This window comes from Loxodonta africana, chromosome 8, assembly GCF_030014295.1.
Source record: "Loxodonta africana isolate mLoxAfr1 chromosome 8, mLoxAfr1.hap2, whole genome shotgun sequence".
In the NCBI taxonomy this organism is placed as follows: Eukaryota; Metazoa; Chordata; class Mammalia; order Proboscidea; family Elephantidae; genus Loxodonta; species Loxodonta africana.
In genome coordinates, this window is record NC_087349.1 from 80789992 (window position 1) to 80817100 (window position 27109).

The window sequence follows — 27109 nt, forward strand, 5'->3', positions numbered from 1 at the left end:
CTTCAGAGAAATTGCCTCAGCATGATTTGAATGAGCACTGGGGAGCAGCACTGCCCTTTTGGTAGAATAAAGTTACTTGAAATGACCTCTCTCCTCAGTCCTGAGGAAATTTTGAAAAAAAACTAAAGTTGAAAGTAAACAGAGAAGCAGAAAGAACTGGCCGAAAAAGTGACATGAAACAGTGTTTTTTTTTTGTCCTTTTGGTCCTTCCGTCTTGGAGTTACCTTCCAATGTTTGTTGCTGTACCCCGAACTAAAGTACTTTTTAAATAGGCTTTAGTAATTTTAGGAGATTTTAAAAATCTCTTTGATTTTTACATTTGTAAGTTATATAAATGTGGCAGTAGGAAACATTGCTTTGTGGAATGTTACTACGGAAGATCCGATAGGGAGCGAGGACAATATTTACTTTTTTATATTTGTTGTGATTACTGAACCTTATAGCTTCTCAAAGACGGGTATCAAACCAAACCAAATCAGTTTCCATCAAGTTGATTCCACCTCTTGGCAACCCCACATGTGCAGAGTACGACGGTGCCACTGGATTTTCAAGGCTGTGACATTTCAGAAGCAGATCACTGGCCCTTTCTTCTGAGACACCTTGGGATGGATTCAAACCACAACTTTTAAATTAGTAGTTGAGTGCTTAACCATCTGCACTACCCAGGGACTCCTTAGAGGTTAGCAGAGGTCAGCTTTTATTATTTCTTCATTACAGGCTGAAAGTGGAATACAGCTCAGTTAGGTGTTGAGAGTCATACCAGAAGGAAGTAGAACATTCAGGCATATCTCACTTAGATCTGCCCAGGATAAAATACACTATACCAGCATTTGTCAAATCCATAGGTTCCAAGAGACGTTTTTGGGAAAAAAAGCTTCTTAGGCAAACATATTTCAGTAATTTCCCATGTTAAATGTGCTTCCAGAGACAATGAGAACACAAAAGCTTCTGTGAAGCTCTGCAATTAGAAACAATAACAAAAATCTTATTTAATTATATTTAAGTCAGCAGCGTTTCCTGTAGAACATTTTGCCTGTTTGTTCAAGTAAACATCAGTTATATTAACAAACATATTTTGGGAAATGCTCCATTAAACTATACCATCTCTCTTCATGAACTCAACGTGGCAGGGACCTATGGTTGTGGGAGGGAACGCAAGGTAACCATTTAAGGAAACAAGATGCTCCATGATTTCTTCTATTGATAACCATCGAAAGTTTCTCACACATTCCCATCTTCTATCAAGTTCTTGAGCCCCAAGGAATTTCACCTACCTGTCTTTCCAGGGGCTTCTTTTTTATTCCAGCAATGAAAGGGGAATGAATCTGCTGTACTCTACCACCCACTTTTGTGGGGAAGGGGTGCCTAAATATATGGGTGCTAAATATAACACGGAAAAGACATCTGGCATTTAACTAAATTAAGTAGCATCCCAAAAGTATGTGACATCTAACTTAGAAGAACTTCTAGTACAAGTTAAGAAAAAAAGCTACATAGGGACAAAGGAAGGAAAAAACATAATCCTTCCCTCCCCCTAAAAATGAAGCAAATTAGATTCCTGCTGAAAATTCCTAACCATTTTACTTTTATCATTCTCACCATCTTCATCATCCAATATTTATTTAGCATTTCACAGCTTGCACCGTTTATTATGGATGTTGGAGTTCCTGGGTGGCACAAACGGTTAAGTGCTCAACTACAAGCTGAAATGTTGGCAATTGGAACCCACCCAGAATGACCTTGGAAGACAGGCCTGGGGATCTCCTTCCAAAAGGTCATAGCCTTGAAAACTCTATGAAGCAGCTTTACTCAGCACACATGGGGTGACCATGAGTTGGAATTGTCTCAACAACTAACATCAACAACGATTACGGATGTTGCTTAAAATAAATCAGTGTATTAACAGGGAAGCTGGCATCCACTTTATTCTTCTGATGATAACAGTAAACTAGATAGTTTGTTACTTGAGGCTGAATAACTAGTAAGTGGCAAAACTAAGACTAGTATCCATGTCTCTTAATGTTTACAATTGCACTGAGTTAATAAGAAGAGAGTAAGTTAATTATTGAAGACTGAATTTCAGGGGGGGCTGGGAGGCAAGGGGCGGGATCCTTCTAATTTAGTGCCACTATTGCACAATGTTGTTTTTCTTTTTTAGTGGTGGCACAATGGTTAAGAACTCAGTCATCTAACCAAAAATGTCGGCAGTTCGAATCCATCTAGCCACTCCTTGGAAACTCTATGCGGCAGTTCTACGCTGTCATCAAGTCATATGAGTCACAATCAACTTGATGGCATCAGGTTTGGTTTTCTATTAACAAATAAATATTACAATTTTACATAGGGGAAATTAAAAGAATTAATTTTAAGAGAAAAAGATTTTAGCAACTATATACCCATTGCTGTCGAGTTGATTCTGTCTCATAGCGACCCTATAGGACAGGGTAGAACTGCCCCTTAGAGTTTCCAAGGAGTGCCTGGTGGATTAAAACTTAATGGCTACACCACCAGGGTTTCCAACTATCTGTATAGTGCTGATCAAAATAGACCCACTTTTCCTCTATCTCCGTTTTCCATTTGTCTGCAAAGCATTGGTAGAAGGTGACAGAGAAGCACGAAAAAAACCCTTCCATATGGACTGTTTGAATGAATGAGTGGCCATAAAGCCTCAAAAGAAAAGAGGAAGAGATGACCCATTAAAGAATTTCAATGAATCATTTCAAATGATTCCTCTAACCAGAGCAATGAAGAGGGAGAGGAGCTGGAAAGTCACAGTAATCTTACTATATGATTTTAAAAAGATCAATTTGTACATTCTCATGAAATGATACGGATAAATCTGACTAATAAATGTAAAAGAACTAAGATAGAAGCAAAAATCAAATACAATTTACCACACAGAAGACCAAAACTTAAATATGACTCGGCCATTTTCCTTTTATGCTCTTGCTTTTTCTAGTAGACTGAGAGAACTGTGAGAGTTTTCTCTGCTCCTTTGTTATCGTTAACAAAAATTCCCAGAGGTAGTCTCACACAACGAAGAGATAGTGTTCAGAAGTAAAAAATGACTCATTAATTTCATTTTAAGCCTTATCCAAAGAGTCTATTTAATCCCTTGGCTCTTTGTGTTTGCAAAAACAATTTGCCTCTGAGGTAAAATGTGGTAAGAACAAATAGGGTTTGTTTTTACTTCGCTGTTGTATTACTTAGGTTCCAATCAGGAGACCATAATTATACAGTAATTTGAATGGAGAGAGTTTAATATAAACAAATAACAACAAAGATTTTTGTAAGAGGGGTTAAAAAAAAAAAAGAAGTCTAAAGGATACTCAAGGACTGAGAGAACATATGGAAGGAAAAACAAATTTGGAAGGATTGAAGTGCTGTGATTCAGATCTCATTGGAGAGGGAGTAGTTGAAGCCTACTGGATGCTGGAAAAGTTCACTAGAGTGTTTCAGGCTAGAGATGGTTCTCAGTTGTCATTTAGGCCAACTGGCAACCAATTGCTGGAATACTGACAAATTTTGCTGGGAAGCTTCCTACTTGGTTTGCTGTGGATTTGCTGGAAAGCCAGCTGGGGCACCAGGTTGACTCACCAGAAAGCCACCCAGAAGTGCTGTTGACTCACTGTGAACTTGTTCACTGTCCTAAAGACTACTGCTGACCTTGCTGTTGGAAACTGCCTGAGATGGTGAGCACTGAGGGAAGCTAGGGAGATGCCACTTGCTGCTGGCTGCTGAGACAGTACAGAAAAAAGCCATGTACTCTGTAGGAGCTAAAATATATAGGCATACCCAAACCATGAAGATAAACTCTATTCTCCAGCACCTCACCCCCAGCGTTCTCTACTGACAACGTTTAACAAGTTTCATCTCCATTATCATCAAAAAAACTAAACCCGTTGCCATCAAGTCGATTGCGACTCATAGTGACTCTCTAAGACAGAGCAGAACTGCCCCACAGGGTTTCTAAGTAGTGGCTGGTAGATTCAAACTGTTGACCCTTTTGGCTAGCAGTCAAGCTCTTAAAACCACTGTGCCACCAGGAGAAAAGCGTAAATTTGGAGCTGAAAGGCGATGCATTCATAATCAGGACATCTGCTACTAGCTAAATAAAAGCTTTTCCTCCTAAATAAACTACATACATATGAAAAAACTGTATATGTGAAATACATGAAAAAAAATTTTTCCTGAGAACTGGGTAAAAAATGTTATCTGAATCAGCATCCAAATGACAAACTTTGTACTTTCCTGTTTCTTTGTGAAGGTGTCTCTGTTTTTAATCTGGACAGATGTCTGTACTACCAGAAACACATAGTTTCTGTTAGTCACCACTTGGCCTTGCTGTACAAGTCTATTTACTAAAAAGTGACTGGAAATTATCCCAAAAAATCTTTGAGTACTCTTTGTAATTTTAGTTTTGAAAATCAGGGAACTGGACAGTTTGTCCTACCCATAGATGGCAGCTATGTGTAGTCAGTCATTTGGTGAGCACCAAAAAGTCCCTCCTCGCTTCTTTTGTGATATTTCCATCTCTACGGTCATTTCTTGGATTAATTAGCTGTTTCTACAAGGCAATTTTTAAGGAATACAGGTGTAACTCTAAAAAGAGCAACATGCTAAGTAATCATTGTTGCTGTTGTTGTTAGGTGCCATCGAGTTGATTCTGACTCATAGTGACTCAGTGTACAACAGAACGAAACACTGCCTGATCCTGCACCATTGGTGCAGCCATTGTGTCAGTCCGTCTCATTGAGGGTCTTCCTCTTTTTTGATGACCCGCTATTTTACCAAGTATAACGTCCTTCTCCAGGGACTGATCCCTCCTGACAACACATCCAAAATATGTGAGACGTAGTCTTGCCATCCTTGCTTCTAAGGAACATTCTGGTTGTACTTCTTCCAAGACAGATTTGTTGGTTCTTTTGGCAATCCATGGTAACTAAGTAATCAATACTCATTAGTGCACAAGTGAGAGTCCATGGGTGGTGCCAATGGTTAAGTGCTTGCCCACTAGTGGAAAGTTTGGCGGTTTGAACCCACCCAGAGGCACCTCAAAAGACAGTCTCACAATCTGCTTCTGAAAGGTCACAGCCTTGGAAATCCGGTGGAACAGTTCTATTCTGTCCATATGGGTTGCTATAAGTTGGAACTGATTTTACTGCAACTAACAACAACAATGTGCTTAAAAAAAAAAACAATGTGCTAGCGTAGGTAAATTCAAAGGAAGTGGAATATATTGATGGAGACACAAGGGAAGAATTTTTTAAATGTAGAACAGGGGTCAGCAAACATTTTCTGTAAAGGGATAACTTTGTGGACTATATGGCTGCTATTGTAACTACTCAGCTCTGCCCTTGTAGCATTAAAGAAGCCATAGGCAATATGTTCCAATAAAACTTTATTTATAAAAATAGGTAGTGGGCACAATTTGGCCTGAGGGATGTGGCAGTTCAAATTCACCCAGAGGCACCCAGCAGAAAAGCCTGGTGATCTACAGCCATTGAAAACGCGATGCAGCACGGTTCTACCCTGAAACACGTGGGGTCACCATGAGTTGGAATTGACTTGACAGCAACTAGTCTGTTTTTGTTTGTTTTTGTTTTTAATGTAGAAGAACAAGAGGAGAATTGGGTGAAGAGGATACTGTAGAGGGGAAAAGTATGTAACATAATAGCCCTTGATATCCAAAGATGTGATAGCTACCAGATCTGAGCTAGAGGAAGGCATTGTAGAGAAATCATGGAGTTAGGCCAACCTGAGAGCTGCTGCTTATAAGTGAAGGCTCAGTTTTCTCATTTGTAAAATAGAAAAGCAATGATATCTTAATCACCTAGTTTTTATGAGAAACAAATGATATAAGTAGGTGTTCAATTGCTGTTTTACACTCTCTGAGTCATAATTCCCTCATTTTTTAGTTGAGGGGTTTGATTAGTTGAACTTAAGATCCTTTTCAAGTTTAATACATTATGACTTAACATCAGAGTTTTGGAACTGTTCAGGATGCAATGTATATCATAAATTAACCATGTAAGTTTTTTTAAGGAAGGCCTTTGTTATCTGCCATTGCAGCCTCATGAAACTTTTTCTTTTATTCAGTGCAAAAGACTCACATGGGGACACATTCTAGTCCTTATACTGAACTGCCTAAATGAACACCGGGAGGGGGGAGGGATGTTGCCTGTAAAACTAAAAGAAAAAATAAATAAACCAGTTGCCATTGAATTGATTTCAACTCATAAAATTTTTAAGGCTGGGATTTTTTCCAAAGCAGATCTCCAGACCTTTCTTCCAAAGAACTTGTGAGTGGGTTTGAATCACCCACCTTTCAGTTAGTGGAGTATGGTCTTTGTGTGTCTCCAAGATTGGAAGACCAAGACGCATTTAGGGGGCAGTGGGCCAGGGATACTAGATTTCCTGGAATGTATGGGACACCAATACACAACGAGTGATCATTCTGTGAATGTTCATTCTCCCACTGGGCATTCATGTGAATTTAAAACCTTTTTGAAATTTTCTGAGCCTAGAACCTAATATGTAAATATTAGGCATTTTTAACTATTTTAATATGCAATAAATTTTCCAAAAATGTAACTACCATGTAAATTGATAGAATATTGTATTTTGTTTTAAAAAATATTTTACCAAAAATAAAAGAAAAGATTTTCAAGAAAATCACATCATTGATGCCGATGCCTCTTATGGTATTTTAGTGATAAATATAATGCATTTGAATTAGTCTTTTATCTGTATGTGGAAGCATCCAATAGCCACATTTTCTCTTTAGTATAGTTTTGCCCTCATATAATATTACTAGAAATAACAGTCCATTTATTTCTGTTTTTAACTCGGAGCAGTACATCAATGTTTTTAAAATTATTTGTATAAGTAGGTTACATTATTTATAAATTTATTTTCAGGCTACTAAAGACGATGTTGCTATACAGTCAGCCTTCCTAACCACGGGTTCCACATCCACAGATTCAATCAACTGCAGATTGAAAATATTCAGGGGGTGGGGGGAAGAAGTTCCAAAAAAGCAAAACTTGAATTTGCCGTGTGCCAACCACTGTGCTGAATCCACAAGAATGAAAAAGTGATGTGTAGGCATCCCCTGCTGTAGCCTTTACCATTTCACAGATCCTCAGTCTCTCTCCAGCACTCAGGATTTGAGCATTGTTTGCCTTTTGTCTTGTCATTGTTCCCTAAACAATGTGGTGCTGTATAACAACTATCATAGCATTTACAATGTATTAGGTATTATAGTAATCTAGTTGTTGTTGTAGTTAGGTGTCATCAAGTCGGTTCTGACTCATAGCGATCCTATGCACAACAGAACAAAACACTGCCCAGTCTCGCCCAATCCTTACAATCATTGTTATGCTTGAGTTCATTGCTGCAGCTACTGTGTCAATCCACCTCCTTGAGGGTCTTCCTCTTTTTTACTGACTCTGTACTCTGCCAAGCATGGTGTACTTCTCCAGGGACTGATCCCTCCTGACAACATGTCCAAAGTATGTAAGGTGCAGTCTCACCATCCTTGCTTCTAAGGAGCATTCTGGTTGCACTTCTCCCAAGACGGATTTGTTCATTCTTTTGGCAGTTCATGGTATCTTCAGTATTCTTCGACAAAGCCACAATTCAAAGGCATCAATTCTTCTTCAGTCTTCCTTATTCATTGTTCAGCTTTCAAATGCATATGATGCAATTGAAAATATCATGGCTAGGGTCAGGTGCACCTTAGTCTTCAAGGTGACATGTTTGCTTTTCAACACTTTAAAGAGGTCCTTTGCAGCAGATTTACCCAATGCAATGCATCATTTAATTCCTTGCCTGCTGCTTCCATGGAGGTTGATTGTGGATCCAAGTAAAATGAAATCCTTGACAATTTCAATCTTTTCTCCATTTATCATGATGTTGCTTATTGGTCCAGCTGTGTCTGTCAGTTTGTCGTACTGTGGGGGTTTGCATGTTGCTGTGATGCTGGAAGCTATATCACGGGTATTCAGATACCAGGAGGGTCATCCATGGACAGCAGGTTTCAGCTGAGCTTTCAGACAAAGACTGACTAGGAAGAAGGACCCAGCAGTCTACTTCTGAAAAGCATTAGCCAGTGAAAATCTTATGAATAGCAGTGGAACATTGTCTGATATGCTGGAAGATGAGCCCCCAGGTTGGAAGGCACTCAAAAGACGACTGGGGAAGAGCTGCCTCCTCAAAGTAGAGTCGACCTTAATGACGTGGATGGAGTAAAGCTTTCGGGACCTTCATTTGCTGATATGGTATGACTCAAAATGAGAAGAAACAACTGCAAACATCCATTAATAATAGGAACCTGGAACGTAAGAAGTATGAATCTAGGAAATTTGAAAATCATCAAAAATGAAATGGAAAGCATAAACATCAATATCCTGGGCATTAGTGAACTGAAATGGACTGGCCATTTTGAATCGGACAATCATATAATCTACTATGCTGGGAATGACAACTTGAAGAGGAATGGTGTTGCATTCATTGTCAAAAAGAACATTTCAAGATCTATCCTGAAGTACAACACTGTCAGAGATAGGACAATATCCATACTCTTACGAGGAAAACCAGTTAATATGATTATTATTCAAATTTATGCACCAACCACTAAGACCAAAGATGAAGAAATAGAAGATTTTTACCAGCTGCTGCAGTCTGAAATTGATCGAACATGCAATCAAGGTGCATTGATAATTACTGGTGATTGGGATGCAAAAGGTGAAACAAAGAAGAAGGATCAGTAGTTGGAAAATATAGCCTTGGTGATATAAATAATGCCGGAGATCGAATGGTAGAATTTTGCAAGACCAACTTTTTCATTGCAAATACCTTCTTTGACCAACATAAACGGTGACTATACACATGGACCTCGCCAGATGGAACACACAGGAATCAAATGGACTACATCTGTGGAAAGAGATGATGGAAAACTCAATATTATCAGTCAGAACAAGGCCAGGGGCTGACTGTGGAACAGAACATCATTTGCTCATATGCAAGTTCAAGCTGAAACTGAAGAAAATCAGAGCAAGTCCACGAGAGCCAAAATATGACCTTGAGTATATCCCACCTGAATTTAGAGACCACCTCAAGAATAGATTTGATGCATTGAACACTAGTGACCGAAGACCAGATGAGTTGTGAAATGGCATCAAGGACATCATCCGTGAAGAAAGCAAGAGGTCTTTGAAAAGACAGGAAAGAAAGAAAGAAGGAAGGAAGGAAGGAAGGAAGGAAGGAAGGAAGGAAGGAAGGAAGGAAGGAAGGAAGGAAGGAAGGAAGGAAGGAAGGAAGGAAGGAAGGAAGGAAGGAAGGAAGGAAGGAAGGAAGGAAGGAAGGAAAGGGCCAAGATGGATATCAGAGGAAACTGAAACTTGCTCAAGAACATCGACCAGCTAAAGCAAAAGGAAGAAACCATGAAGTAATAGTAATCTAGAGATGATTCAAAACACACGGGAGGATGTGTGTAGGTTATATGCAAATATATGAGCATCAGCAGACTTGGTAAGGGAGTTAGTCCTGGAACCATTCCTCAGAGGTACCGAGGGACAACTGTATATTATTAGAAGACTACCTTGCATCTGACAGGATTAACTCATCTATAACTTAACCTGCTCTAGGACAAAGATTCCAGATGGCATCAGAGCACGTAGATACCTGGACTCCTTTCTGCACCTACAGAATCAGAATTTCCACTGGGTAGGGCTCGGGAAGTAATTCTATGAGTGATTGGTATACCAGACAACTCTGAATAATAGCAACTCTTTAAGATGCTTAGAATCTGGTCCAGAAGAGGCTACAGGGTATGAAATTGTGTATTAAATAATCACAATAAAATAAGCTATAATAACAGTGTGTACACCATTTTAAGAGAGCTGATTTGTTAATACTGCTTTGTCTTGTCAAAGGCTATAAAAGTACCTCCTAGCCCACAAAGAAGGAGCCCTGGTGGCACAATGGTTAAACACTTGGATCCTAATCAAAAGGTTGGTGGTTTAAACCCACTAGCAACTCCTTGGGAAAAAAAGACTTGTCAATCTGCTTCCATAAAGATTATAGCCTAAGAAGCCTTATGGTGTAATTCTGCTCTGTTCTATAGGGTCACTAGGTGTCAGAGTTGACTTGACAGCACACAACAACAGTCCACAACAGGAAGTGTCTCTCTTTGCACGAGATGTAAATCAGTGGATTGTGCAGCACCATCACCATGCTCACATCTTGCTCACAAAGATGTGATCTTGTCTTAGCTGAATAAAAAAAAAAACTTTTTTTTTTTTTTTTAAATTTGGTGAAGTGGCTAAGGAATCAGGTGAGTTTGGAAAGAAGAGATTGTGGTTAAAAGCTTATCATATACAAGATGTTTTCTTGGAATTCTGTTTACTTGTAACCCTGTCTTAATTATCAACATTCTTGAAGAAAATTTAATCTCTCACAGTGTATCAGTTTCCTGTATCTTCTGAAACAACTAACACAAACTTGGTACTTTAAAACAACAGAAATGTGTTCGTTCTCTCATAGTTCTGGAGGTTGGAAGTCCAAAAGCAGTATCACTGGGCTGAAATTGAGGTGTAAGAAGGGCCATGCACATTCTGAAGGTCCAGAGGAGAATCTACTCCTTGCCTCTTTTGGCTTCTGGTAGCTGCCAGCATTCCTTGGTTTGTGGTCACATCACTGAAATCTTCAAGGCCAGCATCTCCAAACCTCTCTCTCTCTGCACCATCTGTACATCGCTTTCTCTTCTTGTGTGTGTGTCAAATCTCCTTCTGCCTCTCTCTTATATTTGTGATTGCACTTATGTCCCATCTGGATAATCCAGAGTAATATCTCCATCTCAAAATCCTTAACTTAATCACAATTCAAAGACTTTTTTTCCTTATAAGGTAACATTTATAGGTTCCAGACATTAGGATCTTATATCTTTAGGGGTCATTATTCTGTCTACCATACAGTCTAGAGGAGAAAAATGAAAGTACAGGAAAGGGAAAGTGAATGAGGAAACACAAGTTGACAGTGCTGGTATTGAGCCAAAAATATCCTTTAAAGGTGAAGGAAGAAAATACATGAGAAAGGGGGGGAAGCTCTAAAACTTATCTGGAATCTCTTTTCAAATTAGTAGTATTCACAGTTAACATTTAACGCTAAATATATACTTATCATTTTAACATACATATCATTTAAGCTTTACAACAATCCTTGAAGTAAATACTATTATTCATTCACTGAGTTCACCCATACAACAAATGTTTATAATACATTGAAATGTAATAATACTATAAAAAAGATAGGTAAATTCCCAGTTCTTGTGAAGACAAAAACTTGGGCAACTGAAATATAAAAACCCATAACAAATTTGTTGCCTTTAAGTCAATTCTGACTCATAGGACATTATAGGACAGGGTAGAACTGTCCCATAGGATTTCCAAGGAGAGCTGGTGGATCCAAACTGCCGACCTTCTTAAGCTCTTAACCAAAGCACCACCAGGACTCTGACTGAGATACACGCACTTCAAAAAACTGGCCCAAGTTCACAAAACCAGTAAGTGATAGTAGATGCAGGATTCGAACACAGCTGTGTTAATTGCAGCACTGCTGTTCTTAATTACCATTATATGTTCGAAGACCAAGTCCAAATTTAGATAAAACCATATGATATTGCCATTTTTACAGATAAAAATTGTCAAAATTCGGCAATTTTGTACACATCAACTTATACATATCTTCACCATAGCTCTTAATTTTTTTTTATTTGTTTGTTATGTTTTTCATTTCCAAAATCTTTCTCCAGGAAAAGCTTATGATTGTTGACTACGCAAAATTTAAAGCTAAGAATTAAAATCCATTTCAGAAGATCCACATTACTAGAAAGGAGCCCCTAGGTGGTATAAATAGCATATTCAGCTGCTAACCAAAAGGTTGGAGGTTTGAGTCCACCCAGAGGTACCTCAGAACAAAGGCCTGGTACTTTGCATCCAAAACTTCAGCCGTTAAAAACCTTACGGAGCACGGTTCTACTCTGATACACGTGGGGTCACCATGAGTCGAATCCACTCAAAGGCAATTAATTGATTACATTACTAGAAAGTTTGAGAGGCCAGGGGTCACTATAGTTTGATGATGATTTGTCCTTTTGAATCTGTGAAATTTGGTTTGCTGAACTCATTTAAGTTGAAGGAAATGGCCCTGAGCAGTTCCAAAGCACTAAATGATTGTGTAGAAAGGCGTTTTTCACTTATTGCTGGCTATTTTGTCTCATTCCCAACAAAATTTAGATCTAGTCATACCAGATGAACTAAGACAAAGCCTGTGTTTTCTCTTCTTTCTTTCTTCTTTTTTTTTTTTTTATTGTTAACAAATACCAAGCCATGACCAGACATTTTGGGCACATAATACAGTTAGGTATCAAGGACATTATAGCAATACTGTTGTCTGAACTGGAAATAAAGTTAGGAGTTTTCCGAGTCAGAGTAAGCAACTGGAAGGATTCTGCAATATTCTTACAGCTGGTGTCTTCTAACACCCTAAAAGTTGCCCCAAAAGGGAAACAAGTGTGTAAGTATATTCACATAAATATTTACTTTTCTCTTCAAATATACGTTTCTCTAGGTCGGGGTTTCTCAACTTCAGTGCTATTAACATTTTGGGCCAGATAAATATTTACTAAGAAGGGGAGGGCTAAGCTGTTCTGTGCATTGTAAGATGTTTGCAGTATCCTTGGCCTCCGCCCGCTAGATGCCAGTAACAACCTCTCAGTTATGACAACCAAAAATGTCTCCAGGCATTATCAGATGTTTCCTAGAGGGCAAAATTGTTACCATTTGGGAACCACTGTTGCTGATACACACAGGAGTGATTAGGTATAGGGATATATCCCAGATGAATTTTTGTCTAGGTACGGAAAGGGAGAAGATAGTATTTGTGTGTCTCATTATCAACCACGTAGTGGAGTAGTCAACAATAGTTGCAATCACACTGACCAACTGTGAATTTTAGTTTGACCACATACTCGCTGTGATATCTTTAATTGATGATAACAACAGGATTTCAAAGAATTATTATGAGTAAGTGCTCAACAACTGTCGGGTCTTACTATCTTAGAACCTCTGTAAGAATCTCTGTCAGTGCCTCTGTCTCTCTCTGAATTACATATAGATCCATGTATGTATTATACCAGCATTTGTATATATATATATATATACACACACACATATATACATATGGACATGTGCATACATGTATGTATAAATGCATATGTAAAACGTACCAATGGCATGTGTGAGTGTAAGTCCCTGACTGGTGTGTATTTGGAGGGGGGAGGGGCTGTGCAGAAAGAGAGTGTGAGTCATACCAAAATATAAAACAGATGTTAGCCTTTTTGATAATTTTTTGGCAGATTAATAAAAGAGGAGTTAAGTAAACTTTATCTGGCATGTTTGAAGAGTAAGATAATAAAATATTATAATTAATAGGGTGTTGGCACATAAAACCAAACATGGATTATCAATTTTGAAATATTTAAAATACAACAAAATACATTTAATACTAAAACTTAATAACATGATTAATCACTTTATTTCAACAATCACTCTTAGCTGTCTGCTAAGCATTGATTTATTTTTTAGCAAAATCTTAGCAATTTACAATTCTTCAAGGTAATGGTTTTAAATATCTTTTATCTTTAGAGGTGCAACAGATGGAAGAGTTTAGCCTGACTAGGAACTCCACATATCATGATATGAAGGCATTTGGGAACATGTAAATATTACTCTCATTCCCTTATTTCCTTTGCATTTGCCTCTTTCATATACATGTAAAGAGTGCACAATGGCTATGCTTCCTTATTCAAATTAAACTCATATCAAAAGTTAAAAAGGTCTCTTTTAAATTCAAATCATTTCCTTTTCTACCACTACAGGCTACTTAGAAGATACCTACATCTTCTCTACCACATTTTTAATAAAAATTAATTTCACCTCAGCATCAAGTAAAAGGAGGATTTACTACTTATCAACCAGTTAACTTTGTGCTGATATAAAATCCTCCCTTACATTGAACCAAAGCTTGACTCTCACTTATACACAATATATGTCTTATTTGACCACTGATATAACAGAGAGTAGGTTGAATCTCTCCAAATAACTGTCCTATGTGCAGCTGAAGTGAACACTTACTCTGTTGCTCTCAGCCTAGCCTTCCCTGGCCCCTTCAATCATCCCCATCTGAAATGGTTTCTAGTCCTTTTACCTTCTTGCGATTTCTTTTTCAATATTCCTCTAAAAATGTCATACCCAAACATAAAAAACAAATTTCAGATGCAGCAATTTTATATTTTTTACGATATTTTTAGACTCACCCCAATGAACTGTATATATGCAATGAATGAGCAAATATCCTCAATCATTTCATCAATGTGCCATTCTCTCTCATGCTATTTGCACTCTTTCTCTTGATATATCTCCCCTTCCACTGGTTTTCTTCTTCCATTGAATATCTATTCATCTCCCATATCCCCTTTGGTCAACTCATTAGTGACTGATCAACATCAACTATCATAATTTCTTCATAGTGGTAAATGAGACAACTACAGAGTCAGAAAATTATCCCTTCAGATTTTTTTTCTGCTACTTCTCCACTGTTTAGGAGAGTTGTCCCTACAAAATAAGGCCATAAGATATGGCTGCTTCTCGATTACAATTAGTTTCTTTTTGAGACCCAGCAGGAGGAAAAAAAAGGAGTGATATTAATGGGTTTTCTATGACTAAATATCTTATCCTAAAATTATTCAGTTTGGATTGAATACATGGAAGAAATATTTAGTCTCAGAAAAAAAATTACTATTATAAATGTAAAAACATTTATAAAACAGGTGTGGGTTATTTAATTTTTTACTTATTCATAAGCATTAATACCCATGCATACACACGCACTAACCAGAAATCTCACAAGACTATAGTTCAAAAGAAAATAATGCTTTCTTAACAGCCATTCAATATACTGAAACATAGAAGATAGTTTTTAAAATGTAACTAAGGTAACTTCCTAGAATGATAAAAAATGTTCTTTATCCTGATAGAAGTTTGTGCTAAGTGTGTGCATTTGTCAAAATCTTTTGAATTATTCACTTAAGATTTTAAAGCATTTCACTGCATATAAATTTTACCTTAAAATTTAAAAGAAATATTGAACACTAGTTTAAAAGTTTGTTTTTTCTCAATGGTGTGAATTAGCAGTTTTTAAACTTCATTAAGTATATTCTCCACTTAAGAAAATGAGTAAATATATTGAATATAATTGAAGCCAGATTTCTCACATTTGGGAATGGGAGTTAAATACATTGTAAGGAAATGAGTAGAATGCAGACTATGGTGTTAGATTCTAACTGGACATATCAAAATGGATTCAGAAAGAGAAAAGAGAGAAATATATACAGATGTATAGGCATCTACACATATTAGTTTTGTTCCCTGAGAATGCCTAGGAAAAATGACACTCTGGTAAGTAATAAGTACCCAGATTTTGGTTTCTAAGTAACATTTTTCAGTAAAAAGAACCAGGACACCTTAGAGAAATGGCAGATTCCAGGTCTGGAGCAGGGGAAAAACAAGATGAACCTGAAATATCTTTTGTAGATAGTAAGAAAGTCTCAAAGATTGATGGTAACATAGTTAAAAAGATAATGGAGCCCGCTTAAAGAGGCTTCTAAGAGCCAAATCTGGGACAATTTGAGCATCAAAATAAATAATGAGGGTGGCTCAAGAAGAGAAAGCAAAGTGTAACAATGAAATGTGAAAAGACTTAGAAAAGCAAAAGGGAAGAACATGCTTAGCATTTCTAAAGCTGAAAGAACTGAAGAAAAAATTTAAGCCTCGAGTTAAAATATTGAAGCATTCTATGGACAAAAATTGAATGATGCAAGAACCATCAAAAGAAGACTGAAGGAATACACAGAGTCACTGTACCAAAAATAATTGGTCTACATTCAGCTATTTCAGGAGGTAGCATATGATCAAGAGCCAATGGTACTTACTGAAGGAAACAGTCTAAGCTCATTGAAGGCATTGTTGAAAAAAAAAAGGCCCCAGGAATTGACGGAACACTAACTGAGATGTTTCAACAAACAGACGCAACACTGGAAGTGCTCACTCGTCTATGCAAAGAAATTTAGAAGACAGCTTCCTGTCCAACTGACTGGAAGAGATTCATATACGTGCCGATTGCAAAGAAAGGTAACCGACTGACATCAAGTGCCTCTTGATAAGCATTGAGAAGGACACATCACTTCTGTGGTATTACAGTCCAAAATACATAACCTGAATCTAATCACGAAGAACACCAGACAAACTCAACTGAGGCACATTCTGCAAAGAAACTGGCATGTGCTTCTCAAAAGCAAAACAAAACAAAACAAAAACACCCATTGCCCTCGAATCAATTCCAACTCATAGTGACCCTAAAGGACAGAGTAGAACTGTCCCATAGAGTTTCCAAGGAGCACCTGGCAGATTTGAACTGCTGACCTCTTGGTTAGCAGCCGTAGCACTTAACTACTACATGACCAGGGTTTCCTCTCAAAAATAGCAAAGTCAACAACAAAAGTGAATGCTGAAAAACTTCCACATCTTTGGAGAATAAAGAGACCTGACCTCTAAATGCAATTTGTGATATTGAATTGCTTATAACAGGGCATTATTGGGATAACTGAGGATGTTGGAACATGGAAAGCGGATTAGAAAAGAGCATTGCATTAATGTTAAATTTTCTGATTTTGATCATTTTACTGTGGTTATATAAGAGAATGTTATTGTCCTTAGGAAACATGCACTAAAGTATTTACGAGTAAAGAAGATAAAATCTTTTCAAGTAATTCTCAACTCTTTCAAAAAGTGTGTATGTGTGTGAACAGAGGCAGAGACAAGAGAGACAGAGAGTGCAAATACCACAAAATGTAAACAACTGGTAAATTTGGGGCTGTATTTTTAAATTTTTGTAAGCTTGAAATTATATGCAAATTAAATTTTTTTTTAAGTATCAGATTGTATGGAACAACCCCAAATATTGTCCCCCAAAATCAAGTTTTGTTGTAACAAGGATTTTACTATGTAGTATCTTACTCGATGGCATTAGTTTTTTGTTTTTTTTTTTATCTTATTATTTAGTAGTTAGATGAATGTGCATGAAACATGAGGTCAGGAATCTGAAACTTATAAATATGCAACAAAGTGTTCTTTGTAGTGATATTTATATCAATGGCATTTTTTTCCCCAACATTTTAGTTGAAAAGAAAAAACGGTTATAAAATGGTACTGTAGTTGAAGCATTGAGAATTTTTAGAGTTAGAATAATTGTGTTTATATTATTACTTAGGAATTTGTCTATCTTCCCAATGAATGCAAAATATACAGTATTTATCAGTTTCAAGGACTCTACATCAGAGCTACAAAAAAGTGTTTCAATCTGAAACCTGAAACAAGAAGAAGTTCAGCTAATTTGGGGACAAAATATACTTGCTGTATGTCCCTTCATCTTTTGACAAATGCATTTCCACTTTTTGGGGGGGAGGGAGGGGTCAGGTCATAGTGTATATAGTGGTTTCATTTTTTTTCTGTGGTGGATTATTCATCCTTATTTCTATTTCTGGTTTTAGATGAGACCTCACAATTCTTCTGAGAACCTTCACTTTCATATCGTTTTTTGAAACCAGACTCTCATAATGAAGCCACAAAACAACTCAGCAGTAATACACATTAAAGAGACATGATGTTTTGAATTCATCTTTAGGGGATTTGGCAGAGAAATCCACAATAATTTGATGATTATTGCCAATAGTTTGATTTAGTAGCCTAGCTGACTAAATCTAATACTACAGCTAAACTCAAATTGCTCATCAATATCCCTACCCACCAATCTCTCAATTTACTTCTTCTCTCTTTCCTTTCTTCTCTCTCTCTCTCCTTTCTTTCTTTCATTTTTCTTCTTAATTGAGCCTTTAAAGAAGTGGAAACTAGCATGAAGGTCACAAGTAGTCAGTTGATTTTGCAGAACCATGTGGCTGAACCGAGAGATAAATGCTATGGTCAATTCCACAATCAGATTTTGTCCTCTGAGGTCAGTAGCAGACTTAGGAAACACTGAGCAGTTCAGTCACTATGACAAATTCAGGAAAACTCCATGTATATCCACAAACACCCCATTGGTTTAGAATTAGGAGAATAACACCCCAGGTATTCCCCAGGTAAGGAGGGATACCCCCTCTTGGAAGTGGGTGAATTCCCACTGAATGTCCCCATTTCTCTTGGGGATCTCAGCTACCATGCTCTGCAGGGAGAGCCCCATAGGTTTCCTCATCATTTTTTTTCAGGTATAGGAACAGAATTGAGAATGCTACCATGTTGGGGAAATCTAGAGGTCTCCTCATTGCTTAACAAAATAAGGGAGAAAATTAAAAGATCGGGAAAGTCCCAGGACACTTCTTTTAATGCTTCTATCTCTTAATGCACGTAGGTAATGAATTTAATCCTTGGTCTATCAGAGAGACCCGGGTAATATCATCATGAAATTTTCATTGGATAACCCATAAATAAAACCAGGTAGTTGTCATTTCCTGGCTGCTGTTCTTTAGATATCAATAAATTGGTACTTTATCAATTCCATACATTTATATAAGGAAGCCTTCAGATAGTAACAAGTTGGATTATATCTATGTTATGGAATTGTGACCCCCAAAATATGTATTGAAATCTTTGCCCCATACCTGTTAATATGATCCTGTTTGGAAATAGGGTTTTTGTTATGTCAATTAGTTCATACCCGAGTAAAAAACTTTTTGGTTAGCAGCCATAGCACTTACTACTACCCCACCAGGGTTTCCTACCCAACTAGGGTAGATTCTAAATCTAATTGCTTTTAAGTTATGAAAAGTGTGGAATGGGCAGAGACAACAGAGGAAAACAGACACCATGTGAGGATTGCCTACAAGTCAAGGAATTCTAAGGAGCCAAGGAATGCCTGGGGCTACTGACAAGGAAGAAATCAACACAGCTGAGACTCTGATTTGAACTTTTAGCCTCCAGAACTTTGAGAATATAAATTTCTGTGCTTTAAAGTCATCCACTCATGATATCTGTGCTACAGCAGCGTTAGGTAACTAAGACAATACGTGTATGTATGCGTAATCTGTACCACAACCACCAAAAGGCTATCCCGTAACTGTTTTTTTGCCATGATGTTTTATAATAAAAAAAAGCTACTTTCAAATATAAGTACAGATGTATTTTATAACTACGCATGCAAATATACACATATGCCAACAAAAAATACCAACATATTGGCAAATCATTCTTTCATTTATTTCACAGTTACCGAACACCTAGCCAAAAGGCCAGCAGTTTGAATCCACCAGCTGCTCCTTGGAAACCTTATGGGGCAATTCTACTCCATCCTAAAGGGTCACCATGAGTTGGAATCAACTCAAAGGCAACGGTTTTTTTTTTTTTTTTGGCTTTAGTATGTGCTAACATTGCACTGTTAGCAACATTGCACTGGAAACCCTGGTGGCGTAATGGTTAAGAGCTATCGCTGCTAACCAGAAGGTCAGCAGTTTGAATCCACCAGACGCTCCTTGGAAACTCTGTGGGGCAGTTCTACTCTGTCCTATAGGGTCACTAGGAGTCAGAATCAACTTGACTGCAGTGGGTTTTGGGTTTTGGTTAACATTTCACTAAGTATAATTATTAAGTACTTCCTGCTATAAACTGATTTGCAATAGCACTCTTGTGAAAGCACTCTCTCCTAAAAAGTTAATTATTTTTTAAAGTGTAATATACCTGTATCAGTTGTCTAATGCTGCATAACAACAATGATCTTTAATTTTTCACAATTCTGTGGACTGGCCATGCTAAGCAGTTTTCTGTTCCACTTACTGTTGATTGGGGTTAATTATCTGGCCACATTCAGCTGGAATTCAGCTGAGATTGGAACAGCCAAGATGGCTTTATTCAAATTTTATTGCTGGCTGTCATCTAGGACCCCTCCTTTATCTTCCATGGGGATTCTTATGCTCTGGGGCCTCTTTTCATATCTCTTTCCAACAGAGTAACCTAAACTTCTTTACACGGTGCTTGGCTTTCAAAAGAATGAAAACGGAGTCTGCACATTCCCTTGAGACCTATGCTTGGAAGTCAGAACAACGTCACAAGGCCAGATTCAAGGACAGGAGAAATAGACTCCGCCTTTTGATGGAGGAAAAGACAGTCATATTGCAAAAAGGGCATGTGGAAAGGAAGGGGCTGTTGTGGACATTGTGGAAAACTCTCTTCCACAATATAGAATGCTTTTGCAAAGAACTTGTTTCACAGTTACGTTGATTCTGAGAGTTTAAATATTTATCATTTGTAGTAAACTAGTGTCCTACAGAATTTGGATCACAGAATGAGGGTTTGACTTTAAGTCCTGAGCTTTTCTCAAAGGCCAAATTGTGAAATTGCTAAAATTATTAAAATGCCATCAGTTACCCCACCTGTGTTCCTCAAAGATCATCCTGACAATTTTTTGAGAGCTTGGGGTGGGAGTAGGTAGATGGGTGTTGATTATACATCCTGATGAACCAGTTGATTTATTTTCTAATATTAACGGAAATTATGTGTAACTCAATATACCTGTTTTTGCCTTGACTATACAAAAAAAAATTTTTTTGTGATTTCATCAGTAAGCACATGTGAAAATATAAATATTCTTTTACTTTATTACGTGGCTATTTCTTATATTCTATATTTATGTTATGGGCTTTTCATTTTGCTTTGTTTTGTCATATTTGCTTTTTTCTATGACTGCAATCCACTTATTTTCTTAAGAAGAAATTAAAAAATGTTAAATAACCAATATTATGTTAAAATCTAAAAAGAAAACACAAGATTGATGGACAATGAGATTATTATTCCTACAGGTCAAGAAATAAGAGCTGTGGAAAGTAACACATCTCATCAAAGGGTTCTTATCACTTCCAATGCAAATATCAGGAAGCAGAAGAAGGTAATCACCAGAAGTTTCGAAACCAAAACTAGTCTCATTCTTATCATAGAATATAGGTCCTCAAAAGGTGTCAGGTCAGTTCATTGGTAAATTTAAGGCCAAGGCACAGATATGGTCTTCCTTTTTCAAGATTAGCACAGGAACAAATTTAGTTGCTTTGTGCTTATTAATATGCATGTGCTCGATCTTACTCTTATAAATAAACACGTTCTTTTTAAAAATAGCCAATGATGTTTCATCAAAAGAAGTTTAAACACACATTGAAGGAATCTTAGGGAAAATCCAGAGGCAAATTCAATTTATTCCAAGAAAGGGACAGGAAATCAAATCACTGAACAAATTCATTATGTAGATACTTAAAGTGCTGTTGGCTTTGTTAATGATTTGTTCGTTGGTGATACAGGTATGATTCCTGAGTATTAACGCTAAGTTTCCTATCAGGTCTTTTTATATTTGTTGTGAGAGAGGCAGATTTTGCTTTTCTAGATTCTAGGAAATCACCATTGTGTTTTATATGTCTCAATATATATAATTTTCTAAAACACAATCATACAGAGTATATAATTGGAACATGAATAATTCTCACAGCTCCATAACTGACACGATTCTTTATGGGTAAAATTGTAGGACAATAAAAGAGCAATAAATGACATTATGTCACTTGTAGATTCTTTAATAGTTAGGCTCGATTTTATTGTTGAGTCTAGTTATATATTATTTCCCCTTTTTGATAAAACAGTGGCTATTTCTCCAACATCAGCTTTACCAAAAATATTTGACTTCAGTATTTATTAAGGTGCAGGCTTCTATAAGACTGCTTTCTTTGGATATGTGATATTGGTTGTTTTGCCACTTTGGGCCTTCTGCATGTGATGTTGTGACTGACCTTGGATAATCTAAGTCGTTTCTCCTGATAAGGCTGCTTTGGTTCCAAGAAGCAAAATCCCACTCAGATGAACTAAATAAAAATGATGCTAGTAAAGAATATAAAACTGTCCCAGAATCCTAGGACTGAAAATGAGGTATAGCTATGCCTCTTGTGATCTGAACTGGAAGATCAGAAATCAAGATTACCCAGTTTTTCAGGAACTGCCTGGACGCTTTCATTTGTTTTTCTCTATGCATATGCTCAATATGTAATGTTTTTTTCTTTGTCATCTTCCTCTGCTTACTCTTCCTTTACCATGGCCCAACATGACTACCAGCCCAACTCTGAGTTATCAACAATTAACTCCAGGGATGAATTCTGACTGATCTAGGCCACTCAAATGCCTTAATTATAAATTTCTAAGGCAGAAATGTGACTGATCCTTTTTTTGTGTGTTTGTAGAACTATCGAGACAGGACATAATGGACAGCTGTTCAGCCTATGGATTCATTTAGCTGTGACCATTAATAGAGTCATACGCTCAACTGGAGCTGTTGGTAGGGCAGATAATGATTGATATGTCTAGTGAAATTTACCAGATATGCACCTTATACTAATACCATATAAAAATTTGTTTCCTCATGTGTAAAAACAAATAGTGTTTATTTAATATTTGCCTTACCTATTCTCAAGTTCTGTCTACAGAAGCAAATGCGTTCATAAAAACAAAAGCCCATGGACAATCATAAAGTACTGAAATACAGCCAAACATAAAAATGCTTACATCCACTATCAATAGATACGTTGATGAAGAGACAAACTACAGGTAAAAATTGGAGAATCTCTCAAGTTTTGGGGGAATTTCATATAGTTCATTTTGTACTGTAACTTAGATAATATCAAGCATCTGCTATAACTCTTAAATACCTTTTTCTTCCCTGGTCATTCAAGTTATAATGCCCCTTCTAAAGAAATGAGAACATGATTCTCTCACCTTAATATACAAGGTTTGGGGGGTATCCATTAATTTTGAACCTTGTTATATGTTCCTATAATTACAGGTGTGTTTATTTGGCTTGGAATATAGGTGCTTGCTTTGGCTTTCCTTTGCTTCCTTTTTCCATATGATTTTTCTTTAGCTAACTGCCGGTTCTGGTGGTTTACTTATTTTGTACTTTCTGTTTTCTAAAAATCTGGTAGTGGCAAAGACTTGAAGACAACATGGGCAAGAGGAGAAAGGAAGTAGTAGAGTCCAATCCCTGAAAGTGGAATTTACCCAACAGTTTACAAAAGTGACAGGAGCCCTATTAAAAAAGAAGTTACAGGGGCAGGTGCTCGAAGTCTCCATTTATTTCTTCTTCTTATTCATTTTGGGCTGAATGCCATATTATTTGTAGATTTTAAATAGCCTCAGAATCCCAAGGATAGCCTGAGTTCCTAGCAAGGGCATAATTAAGCTTTTGTCAGTAAGAGAAGTCGGGTTGTCCAATTATTTCAGAGTGTTATATTTTTTTATCCACTAACTACAATAATGCTTGGACCTTTTTAACACTGAATATTTATACATTGCCATTATTCTCCAATTTTAGTTATATGTGTCTACGAGAAGTATTTATTTTAACCAATCAGAATGCAGAGTATAAAACTAGATAGAATTTAAAGAAACAAAACAAAACTTTCCCACAAGGCGGAATCGGCAAAGCTGGAAAGCCAGGCTTTCTTTATATTTGTGAGAAAAAAATGTCAACAAGTTGCCAACAAATGATACGCTAGTATCAATAAAGCCCTCATGATAAATCACATGAAATAATTGTATGGTTTTAAAAGGAAAGATGATGTTAAAAATTTTTATTGAGCACCTGTTCTTTTTTTTATTGTGCTTTAAGTGAAAGTTTACAAATCAAGTCAGTCTCTCATACAAAAACTTATATACACTTTGCTATATACTCCTAGCTGTTATCCCCCTAATGAGACTGCTGCACTCTTCTCCTCTCAATCCTGTATTCCCTGTGTCCATTCAACCAGCTCCTGCCCCCCTCTGCCTTCTCACCTTGCCTCTAGACAAGAGCTGCCCGCATAGTCTCATGTGCCTACTTGAGCCAAGAAGCTCACTTCTCAACAGTATCATTTTCTGTCTTATAATCCAGTACAATCCCTGTCTGAAGAGTTGGCTTTGGGAATGGTTCCAATTTTGCACTAACAGAAGGTCCAGGGACCATGACCTCCGGGATCCTTCTAGTTTCAGTCAGACCATTAAGTCTGGTCTTTTTATGAGAATTTGAGGTCTGGATCCCACTGTTCTCCTGCTCCATCAGGGGTTTGAGCACATATTTTTAATAAGGCTTTTCATTGGTATCAATTTAAAAATTCTAAAAGGATACATGCCTCCAAAGGACAGAAATTCTTTAGGGGAAATAGATACATAGATCAGAAAAAGCAACAAAAGCTATGAGGTAACATAAGACTAATAAATGCCAAATAAGTAAGATAGAATGTGTGTTATACTAGTTCTGGTAAGACAACAAATAATTGATTGGGGAAGGGGTGGCTGTGGAGCTGATTTCTTGAAGGAAGTTAAATTAAATATGGATCCTGATGAACAAGAAATACTTGGGGAAGTGAGAGAGCATTCAGCCGGGAGTAATTAAGCTGGGGCAAAGACTCAGAGATAAAGTTTCCCAGGCTGAAGTGTTGGAGTTGGTTTAAGGGCAGTGGGCAATCTGTATGGGGCTGCTTCGCACTGGATGATTCTCAAGCGCCAGTTGCTCTTTCTCCCCAGATCACATTAGAGTGACAGAAAAAAAGAAGTCAACAGTGAGCCAAAAATTTTGAGGGATTTCTATAAATAGAAAGTAGATGAAATATGATTAACAGAGAAACCCTGCAGTCTACAGGGGGAAAAAAAAGTCTACTAAGGTGAGACCACTCTTCCTACTAAAGGCCCAGAAAAACTCTAAGATCAAATTGAATGAGCATGGAGATAAGGGGTGAATTGAGGGGGGTTTTATATTAACATTTAGCTAATTATGTAGTACACAGCCCTTTTATATATTAGTTAATTAAAGTAAAAAATTAAAGGTAATTTAATTAAAGATAGGACCTGGCAAATTGCTCCCATAAAGAGTACAGCCTGGGGCAGTTCTACTTTGTCGAATGGAGTCCCTATGAGTCGAAATCTACTGGATGGCATCTAACAACAACAACATAGGGCAACTGGACCAGAAATGCCTCTTTCCATCCCCACCAAACTGCCCTGTCAGCTCTAGTTTGCCCCTAGGATAAGTTCCTAATCTTCTCTAAAAAGAATGTAGGGTTTTTCCTTAGAAGACTCTTGGGATGGGTATCAATGCTGGAGAAGGAAATCCTGAAAATAATGAGAAGTTCATCAGTGGATGTAGAGGAAATTACTTTGAAAAGGGCAGAAAATGTTGCTTGGGAGTAATATATAATGAGACTCTCTACCCTCGGAGTAAAGCCTTTCTTTTGTTGTTGTTTGTTTTTTAACCAACTGTGAGACTTCCCAGCCTGCCTAGCTAATTTGCACCTACCCATCGTGGAGGAAGCCTGCAAGTTGGTATCCTCCTTTCACTGACATTAAAAAAAAAATCAAACCCATTGCCTTTACGTCGATTCCGACTCATAGAGACCCTCAAGGACAGAGTAGAACTGCTCCATAGGGTTTCCAAGGAGCACCTGGTGGATTCAAATTGCCGCCAATTAGCAGCTGTAGCTCTTAATCACTAACCACCAGGGTTTCTGTCACTGACATAGTGCCCATTGGGGAAGTACTCTTACTTAACTGATAAGGAAATCCACACCAACTGACTGTGCCACCAACCTAGTCATTCAATGAGAAGTATGAAGAAATAACTAAGGATCACAAGACACATGGGGAAAACCAATAACACAAGAGAATGACTATGATCAATAAATCAAACGTGTAAATACAGAGGAAAGAGATAATCTATGAAACAGAAATGAAACTTTTTTTAACTAGATTCACAGAGAGATTTAAAAGGATATTGTATCTACAAAACAAGAACAGTATATTCCAGAAAAAAGAGAAATCAGAATACTTACATATTAAAAGCATGATAATGGAAATAAAACCTTTAATATAAAGGTCAAATAATAGAGTGGACATAACTAAAGACTGAATTAATAATCCAAAACAAAGAGTGGGAGAAAATTCTCAAAGGGTAAGGCAAAAGGATATAGCAACAAATATGAAAGGAAAAGGTAAGCAACGTGCATGATGAATCTAGGTCCAGCAATGCTTTGTTGGAGTTCCAGATGGAGACAATAAGAGGAATATGGCAGAGAATATAATAGAAGAAATAATGGAAGCCTGTTTCCCTGAATTGAGTATTGTATAAGTGGACTTTCCTTTAGAGAGAATGGACAGAATCAATCAGGCAAATGGGGGCCCCCAAGAATGCCCAAGAAAGAGCAAGAGAGGTTTTATACTCTGGGAGGGAGCTTTTTATCTACCTACTCTCCAGGCCAGTGGTTCTCAACAGGTTGGGAAGGTGCTCCTCCCAGAAAATGTTTGGAGACATTTTCAGTTGTCACATTTGGTAGGAGGTGAGAAGAGGCACTGGCATCTAATGGATAGAGGCCAGGGATGCCGATAAACATCTTACAATGCACAGGATAGCCCCCATTACAAAGAACTGTGCAGCCCAAAATATCAATAGTGAAGAGGTGGAAAACTTTGTATTAGACAATTCCTCCCCCTACCCTTAGGTACGGAAACCCTGGTGGCATAGTGGTTGAGTACTAGGGCTGCTAACCAAGAGGTTGGCAATTCGAATTCGCCAGACGCTTCTTGGAAACTCTAAGGGGCAGTTCTACCCTGTCCTATAGGGTCGCTATGAGTCGGAATGTACTCAATGGCAGTGGGATGGGGACCCTTAGGTACTTAATGGCATTCTAGAAATACTCTCACCCTCCTCCACTCACACTCTAGATCTTTCTTCTCTCTCCAACCCCAGGTGAATCTCACTCCTTTAATAAAACTGTTCGCTCAGAATTCTGTCCTGAAAGTAAACACTACCTTTCCCTTGTTGAGTGTGAGCCTGTAGCTTCTCTAGGGTAAGCTGCAGAGAAATCACTCGCTTTCTCTTTCCTTTACTAGTACTTTCTTGTGTCTACTAGAAGATGGTTTTACTTATTTATGTATGTGCT

The 27109-nt window shown here is 37.5% G+C and overlaps 1 protein-coding gene across 17 annotated transcripts in view; it reads right to left on the reverse strand.

Annotated features, from left to right (window-relative positions):
• Positions 1–27109, reverse strand: part of MACC1 (MET transcriptional regulator MACC1) — a 230068-nt gene that overhangs the window by 148604 nt on the left and 54355 nt on the right. For 2 of the 17 annotated variants that reach the window (XM_064290046.1, XM_064290047.1), the window contains one exon: positions 8860–8937. The exons of 14 other annotated variants lie outside the window; for them this stretch is intronic. In XM_064290046.1, coding sequence (XP_064146116.1) covers positions 8860–8875 — 16 coding nt within the window. In that variant the 5' untranslated portion in view covers positions 8876–8937. Of the gene's footprint in view, positions 1–760; positions 959–8859; positions 8938–27109 lie in introns of all 17 variants that reach the window. One more of the 17 variants, XM_064290050.1, reaches the window with a different exon arrangement.